Raw genomic sequence first — 8,070 nt, 5'->3', positions numbered from 1 at the left:
TGTTACTCTGACGACCTTTGTACTCAAATCTGTGAACTCTGTTTGTAGCTTTATTCTCACTGTTGACTAAAAGGATGTGATTTCTCTCAAATGTTTTTTTCCTTTAATTTAGTTTCTCTTCCTGTTTGTTTGGGTCTTTACTAAATTATTTGTAAAGCTGATGAAGACAAGGACTCATGGCATATTTTTGGACATTTTATTTTATCAAAATATTCCAACAGAACATAATCTGACTCCCATGCTAGTTATACATACAGAACATAAACCAGCATGTGATTCCCAAAAGCCTTCTAATTTAATGACATAACATTTATCCCCCCCAAAATTGTTAAGTGATGCAGTACTGAGTTCATTTCATTTTCATTTTGATAAATACTGCAGACTTTTAAATCTGGACCGAGACCAGATAAGAAAACATATTGTTGACAAGCAGCAGAATCTGTCAAATTTACATACACATTACACAAAGTACACACACTGCCTCTGGATGAACTTGTCAACACCATACAGGTGCATTACGGAGCATACATTCACTTACACACAATACGTTTTTATGTAACAAAAAAGAAAAAAAAACAACTACATTTTTGTTCAGTCCAGCTCTTGCTTTTGATAGTTGCAATAATACAGTACACCATAAAAAATGAAACCTGTTAAATTAAACACAGAATATAAAAGTCCATCTTTACAGTATTTCATCTTGAATGTTCAGTTTGACACTTTGAACTTTTACTTACATGTTACCAAAGCGCAGTTACTTAAATGAATGTGGTTCTCCTCATGTTGAAGCTTTGTCCACATATGCACGTCGTGTTCTTGCTGTTTCTTTGAAACTCATGGCCTACTTCATAATACAATCCAGGTGCATCGGTCGCTGTCTGCGAGCACTTGAAGGGATGAGCCTACACAGATGACAAACACATCGGTTCTGGGTTCTGCTTTTGCACTTCTACGCAAAACGTGAATAACAGAAAACTAAATCTGCTCGACTTGATCTCCGGCCTTTAAAAAACAAGAGACAGATGACTGTGGCCCACAGTTTTTTTTTGGCAGTGAGATGGATCTGAACTCTGCACAGTACTAATGACAACTCCTGACAACTGAAATAAAGGTAAGAGTTCAGAAATGTTACGGTAAGTTAGATTTATGACATTTTAATAGGACAATTTGTGTTTACTATTCTATATGTGGTATGTCCAGGTATTGAAAGTGTTTTGGCACAAGATGCAAAATTTAAATGCCTGTTGTGTCAGGGTTGATGGAAATGTAACATCCAAGCTGCGGCTGATTAGGTTATGCTTTGATCACAAGCATCACTGAGCCAATCATATCAGTTCATGACGTCACCAAAGTATCTTTCTATGCATATGACAGTTAGTCTTGTGGTGCAGCAGAATGAAGTTTTTAGCTGTGACGGGAGAGATTAGTGACATGTTTGGTGATTGTATTTTAAGAAAAGAAAAATTTATTTTTAGTAAGTGTTTATAAGTCTTTTAATATTGTTTGCCAGTATTATCCTTACCATATCAGTGAAAGAAAGCTAACATATCACGAAACAAAATGGTTGAGCAGATATCAAGAAAATCTGAAAAAACAAATTAAGCAAAACTGGCAAAAGAAATTTCATAGGCACCATTTTCAACCAAAAGATCTGTTAGAAGTCATGGTTGATTGATTTTATTCCAGCTTGTCCTCAGTGCATGTGTGTGCATATTTAAGTCACCTTTGTGCAGTGCTTCATTGGTCATTCGATTGATGTAGCGAGAGCTGCTCTCAGGAACCAGCCACTTCATCACTGTGTTCACACAGGACTTCCTGTAAGAACTCCACACACTCCCACTGACAGAGACAAAAACAGCACCTTAAATATGACAGAAATCAATGGAGTTGGAAAAACAAATGGGAAACACACCTAGGAGAGCGTGTGTGATCAGGGAGGACAGGATTTTCTCACCTGGTCTGACCCTTGACCTCTGTAAGGTCACCGACACCCACAGTGCAACACATGCCTGTGTTGAGGTCCCAGCTGACCTGCAGGTTGGAATGGTAGGTGTTTGGCCTGGAACCAAACACAACAAAAATCAGATTGAGAAAAAAAAAGCAACCAGTACATTATTATTACTACAGAAAAAAGCATCTGAGACACCAATCCCAAGCCAGGGGAGGCTCAGATTAAGACAGGGAAAATTGTACCTGCAGTGCTCCTCATCTGAGTTGGAAAAGGCCAGTAACAGCAGACCAATGTTGATCATCACCGTGTTAGTCTCCGGACCACACCTGAAACATATCCAAGATTATATTTCCAGGTCAGTTACAGAATGTTGCATAAGGGTACTGCTTTTGAGATTACAAAGTCACTGCTGAGACAAACAGTTAGTGGGAACTAGGGATGGGTACCTTTCATATTTAAACTAATACCAGTTCCTGGGAACCGCTATCAGTATACACAGTACCCAATTTAGGTACTTTTTGTGTGTATGTATGGTGATTAAAGTCATTTTGTCTAAATTGTAAAAACTTTTGAATTCTGAATATTTATTTCTCAACAATCCAAGTGAAATAACATAAAACTTGAGAAAAGTGTGTGGGGGCAGGCAAATAACTTAAAAAAAATAAAAATAACATTTTTCAAACTAAAGTATTACAAACTAAAACAAACCATTTCCTCTAACATGAACTGTTCAGCAGTTCTTTTCCAGGGACACCAACATATCTACTTTTTCTGGCAAGAGCCGAGCCCGCACCACACTGACTTTTTTTTTTTTTTTTTGATGCCACTTCTTTTCCTCCGATGCTAGCTGTAGGTGAGGAGCCACCGTCTGCTGCAGGTGCAGTGACGGTGCCTGGTGCAGGAGTCATAGCCTGCGCTCCTTTGGGGCTTTCGAATACTGAACATTCCTCAGCCTTCAGATGTGTATTATGTTTGACTAAGTGTTTCCCCAGGTTTGAAGTGTTGCTGTGGATAGTTTTACATTTAGCATCACAAATATTGCAGCGAGCACCGTCTGCATCAACTTTAGCAAAGTGGAGCCACACCCTCAAACACTTTCTATCCACCACGCTTGCTGTCGTCATCATCAGGCTACCACTGACGTAATAATCACGCTCTCGTGCATCCAATGCCGTTGTCACGTCAGGCAGTCACTCCACCCTCTCCCCGACACACAACGCAAGGATGCATTCAAGTACCTAAACGTGGTGCTGTTTGACTTAAAGTGAATCAATACTCTGTAGTACCGATGGAATTTGGTCGGTACCAATAAAAGTACCAAGTTCAATACCAATCACTAGTGGAAACAACATGGAAAATTTGTATACTTCTCTTCCTGAAATTACATACATTTAACGTAGTGATTGTGTATATATGGCTGCATGCAAAGGGTTTTTCTAATTTGTGAATAGATAGTTTATACAGCTAAATTATTTACTCATATATAGTGACAGAATTTTAGCTGCAACAGTGTTGGGGATAAGATCTATAATCGCAATGTAAATTGAGTAAAAAAAAGAAAACTAACTAGACTAAGACCAATAATAGAGTATCCATAACCATTTAAAATCTTTAACCCATATAGAATACCTAGAACTACTTTTAAGGCAATTTCCAAATCAGATTTTGTCTACATTTAATCTTTCTTCAGTGATTTAGCACCATTTGTTATATTATCCTCTGCAGTTTGCATTTTTTCTGAAAAGCATGTATCTTCCTATATTTACTGATCATGCAGAGGTTCACAAAAGCTCAATGAATTCAAAGGTAATTATATCAAAGCAGAGTAAACTGATGAAAAAAAAAAAAATCCTTCAGCAAAATATATCATTAACTGAACACGCAAGTGTCCACAACCACCAGTATTTGTCAAATTCAAATTACATGTGTTTTACTGGTGAATCAGTGTCACAGAAGTGTGTGTTATATATACATATATATACACACACACACACACACATATATATATATATATACTGACCTCCAAAATCACAACATCATAGTCGCTGAAGGAGCAGAACTGAGGGGCCCAGGCAGCATCGCTCCGGATCACCTCATTGATAAGATACTCAAAGTCCAGGGTCAGCTGCTCCACACACACACTCTGAAAGACAACACAACACAGACTCAAAACTAGGGATCGACAAAGCCTATCATCAGCACCAATACCCCCACCCCGCCCCCCTAATCTTCAACATCGTTTTAGTATCCGATTGTCGCATTGGACTGCAGTAATTGAAATTGTATACAATACTACATAAAACTCTACATACACATAATAAAATAATAATTCCAAAAATTCATTTTAACCTCAACTTTATCAGGTAGGTCAAATGAGAACCAGTTCTCATTTTCAATGATGACCTGGTCATTTAGTATAACTGCAATATAGGAAAAGTGTGAGTGTTTTTAATTAACCTTAAATCTAGTTTGTTGGTAAAAGTAAACACAATGTATAGTACTATGAGAAATAACATGTAGTGCACTGCATTTTTTAGTATGGGATTCAGAACAAAGCAAAACATGTACCTGTCCACTGTGCGGCCCAGTGACAAGCTCAAGGTTTCGTCCTCTCAGATCAGTGACTGTGAAAGGCAACTGAACTTTATCATCTTCATAGCCTACAGACAGAAATGGAAGAACAAGGATCAGCTTCAAACATGTTACTATTCTTTTATTCTTTCATCTCTGTGCTTGAAACCTTCATCTTCCTTTTACCTCCTGCACTTCCTGTGCTCTGCTCTGTTGCTCCTGGCTGCTGCAGGCGGTAGTGAAGCCTTGAGTAGTTGACATATCCGGGCTCGTTAGAGCTGATCTCCTGGGATGACGATGGTGTTGGAGGGGACGAAGGGGACGAGGAAGAGGATGCAGGAGACATCACCTGTTCTGAGCACTGCAGCACACCGTGGCTCCTGCCTGATGTTGATGCTTGTGGTAAACTAGTCCGTCTCTCCTGCTCATCCCTTTGTGTCTCTCCATTTATCCCTTTGTCTACTGTAACCTGTGCTGCCTCTTTTTCTCCACCATCCACTGCTCTTCTCTCTCCTTGGCCCACTGCTCCTCCTCCTGCCTGGGCTCGCCTGAAGAGGTCAGCTGCAAACTCCCGGGCTCGAACGGCTGCTTGTGACTGACTGGGAGAGCAGGAAAACGGACTAGGCCTGCTGGGTGGCAATCTGCTTTCAGGTGATCCTTGAGGTAGTGAAGATGAAGAAGCTGAGGGGCTGGAGAATGAACATGTGGGGGATTGACCTGATGGAGCTGCTCTCTTTGTGTAGAGGATCTGTGATGACTGACCCTGCTTTCCTGTAAGAGAAAAATAGAAGTCAAAGTTTGGAGTACAGTTTCAAGTTTAATATAAGATACATTAAAATACTGGGTGATGATGATCACTTTTAGCAGACTGTTGAGACAGATATTGTTGTGCATCAGTTATCCATACGACAAAGAAATTTATACACACAAAGACACGCATTACATAATAGAAATACCACTTTTTTTGAAGGAGACACATCAGTCCATACACCACATTATAACACTACCTTTGTCTGTTCTGATAAATTGACTGGGCTGTATCAGGTGCAGATGGAGTTTTATAAATACATCAAATTCATTTAATGAATGAGGTATTTGCTTTTGAATTGATGTGAAGGACTTAAGCCGCAAAATGTGTTACCTGGGCAGAGTGAGATACCACAGGCTACCAAAGAGTAGCTTGTGTTTAATAGAATGACCTGGTCCTTCTTCAGCTGGAAAGCTGGCTGGAAAGTGGGGAAAGGATACACCACCTGGTACCTGCTGTTGAGCACATAACCATGTTCCAGACATTCACCTCTACCTGTGGAGAAAAGGATGAAGATGGGTGATGGATGCAAAGGGAACCTGCAAGGTCAGCAGGACAGTACATGCTTGTGTATGTTTTAACCTGTCCGTATGGTGGAAGCTGATGGAACCGGGCAGCAGTTAGAACAAGGTTTAACAGGAGGCATTGAGGCAATAGTGATGTATATGTCCCTGTTGTTCTCATCACTCATCATCAAGTTCATCAGGACAGAGCTTGAACTGCGTGTACTGACAAGCAGAAACATGTGCACATTGATTTGCTGTTTTGTATAAACATGAATAACACTAAAATGGAACTGAAGACTTATGTGTTTAATTTTTCTTACTTGAAGCCAAAGATGACAATTTTGGAGTGGTCATTCGGCCACTCACAAACAGTAAGGTAAAGATCACTGTAAATTTCTTCTCCTGCAAATAGTCGGACATGATGGACCTAGAAAGAAAAAGCACACATGACAAGATGTCCTTCTATTCAAATTATTACCTCCCCTTTTATGACTCATGAAGGAGAATACTGTATTTTAACTTATCAGTTCACAGCTTACATGTAAGTCTGTGTGGGACAGAACATATTAAGGCAATAAAGTATTTATTTTCCTTTACCTGTTTCAGTCTACTGTGTAAGTTGAACTCCCACCAGTACAGGTGGTAGGTATAGAAAGAGAAGTCATCATCTTCTCCACAGTCGCTGGTGTATGACAGAACATAGCGTCCACATTTTGTGAAGCCAAGAAATATATGCCTGAACACAACAAAATTACAAAAGGTCAAAAAATTCTTGGTAGAAGACATTTAATTCAATTTACAACTAATCACGGGTATTCTACAGGGTTTAAAGTGCAGTATTTTTACTTATATATTTGCACAGGTTATTTGTAGTCTAAATTCAAGTTTCTGATGGTACACCTTTTGAGGAAGCCCTGTCTCCAGAATATCATAGCTCAAAAATAATACTGAGCAGACTGGCAGCCACGCTTCCATCAGTCTGTCCCAGAGCAGCTGTGGATACAGATGTAGCTTACCACACCAGTATGTGAACGTGGAGTGAATGATTAATGAATCCAATATAAGGGCTTTGAGTCAGCAAAATAGAAAAGTGCTATATAAATCTAATCAATTATTATTATTGGCAGTAATACATAATGTCCAGAAACATGACTGACTTGCTTGCGAATGACAAATATAAACTACATACAGACCCTGCTCTGAGGAACTCCTCACTCACGATGTTCTTCAACGGGACACACACTCGAGGTGGAAACTTCCTGAACAGGCGTTGAGAAAACTGTCCTGACAGCTGAAAAAAAGATGATAATAAGAATACAGAGAGCAAATGACCCAACACACATGCATCATATTACGGTTCAGTAAACCGCTTTTGCATACAAGTTGCATGTGTTAACTGTTTAACTAATTCATGACTAATGCAGTGCAACATCTCTCTAAAAGACTTCTATACACAAACAGCTGTGGTCTGGTCAAATGGTTCAGCGCTTAGTCGTAGTAGAACCTGAATACGAAGGTAGAATTACCGCTACATTAAAAGTTAGGCAAAAACCCGAGCCGACAAAGCTTGAGCGTTAACATTATAACGTAAAGGTAGCGATTTGCTTTCACGGCTAGCATGCTAACACCACTCAAGTACGTTAAAAATCCGTCTACATGTACTGACAAATTAGGCAAAGGCCGACTAAATGAAGAAGAATGACCGCAAATTAAAACGCACCCTTTTCGCACCTACAGTATTCGCTAATTTGTTGCCTACCTGCCTTTATCCGTAGCGGTTAGCCACAAGCTACCTACCAGCTAGCAAACGCTAGCCGACCAAGCTGCAGGAAACAAGGAGCCGCGCGCTGCACAAACCCAACGTCTGTGAACGTGTTTCCGAGATTTATGCCATATATATTATCGATAAAAGCTTACCTTCCCACGCGTGAGAAGCTTCACAACATGGTCTTTATGTTTTCTTTGAGCCTTCTGTTTGCCATCGTCCTTTTCTGATTTCGAGCTGGGCGCCATCTCCCACTCAACTGTTGTCCTTCGTCGCACTCGGACGTCGGTCCCGATTGGTCCACGGGCAGCACGAGACTGCCCCCACTTGCTGGTGGACGCATCCATCAAAACCAAAACAAAAGGTAGAGCACAACAGGGACGTCTGCCTGGACCGAACACCCAGACACATCTGCGACGTCCAACTTAAATCAAATGCTTTTATACAACGGTTTTTATTTCTATTTCAC

The 8,070-nt window shown here is 40.1% G+C and overlaps 1 protein-coding gene across 2 annotated transcripts; it reads right to left on the bottom strand.

The window, feature by feature from the left end:
- Nucleotides 1-182: 182 nt before the first annotated feature.
- On the bottom strand, nt 183-7,896 carry dcaf15 (DDB1 and CUL4 associated factor 15). 2 transcript variants are annotated; one of them, XM_030135057.1, is made up of 13 exons: nt 7,754-7,896; nt 7,030-7,127; nt 6,434-6,572; nt 6,157-6,263; nt 5,913-6,058; nt 5,664-5,825; nt 4,709-5,293; nt 4,520-4,611; nt 3,970-4,094; nt 2,194-2,274; nt 1,955-2,059; nt 1,724-1,839; nt 183-902 (listed from the first exon to the last, which is right to left on the bottom strand). In XM_030135057.1, exons 1-13 carry the CDS (start codon nt 7,847-7,849, stop codon nt 847-849), a joined length of 1,908 nt encoding a protein of 635 aa, XP_029990917.1. In that variant the 5' UTR covers nt 7,850-7,896; the 3' UTR covers nt 183-846. The 2 variants fall into 2 exon arrangements, 1 of the variants encoding a protein (XP_029990917.1); XR_003935486.1 differs by lacking the exons at nt 183-902; nt 1,724-1,839 and having other exon boundaries at nt 2,194-2,277; nt 3,972-4,094.
- Nucleotides 7,897-8,070: the final 174 nt, after the last annotated feature.

The sequence above is a fragment of the Sphaeramia orbicularis genome, chromosome 1, assembly GCF_902148855.1.
Source record: "Sphaeramia orbicularis chromosome 1, fSphaOr1.1, whole genome shotgun sequence".
In the NCBI taxonomy this organism is placed as follows: domain Eukaryota; kingdom Metazoa; phylum Chordata; class Actinopteri; order Kurtiformes; family Apogonidae; genus Sphaeramia; species Sphaeramia orbicularis.
This window is presented reverse-complemented; position numbering and strand designations above follow the sequence as displayed.

What these genes read in the sequence shown, in the direction of transcription:
- dcaf15 (XM_030135057.1), bottom strand. Translation starts at nt 7,849, where the DNA reads ATGGCGCCCAGCTCGAAATCAGAAAAGGACGATGGCAAACAGAAGGCT. An exon ending in ATTGTCATCTTTGGCTTCAA is followed by an intron (nt 6,059 to 6,156) that starts GTAAGAAAAATT and finishes TCTGCTTGTCAG; the next exon opens with TACACGCAGTTCAAGCTCTG. An exon ending in TGGTATCTCACTCTGCCCAG is followed by an intron (nt 5,294 to 5,663) that starts GTAACACATTTT and finishes TTTCTCTTACAG; the next exon opens with GAAAGCAGGGTCAGTCATCA.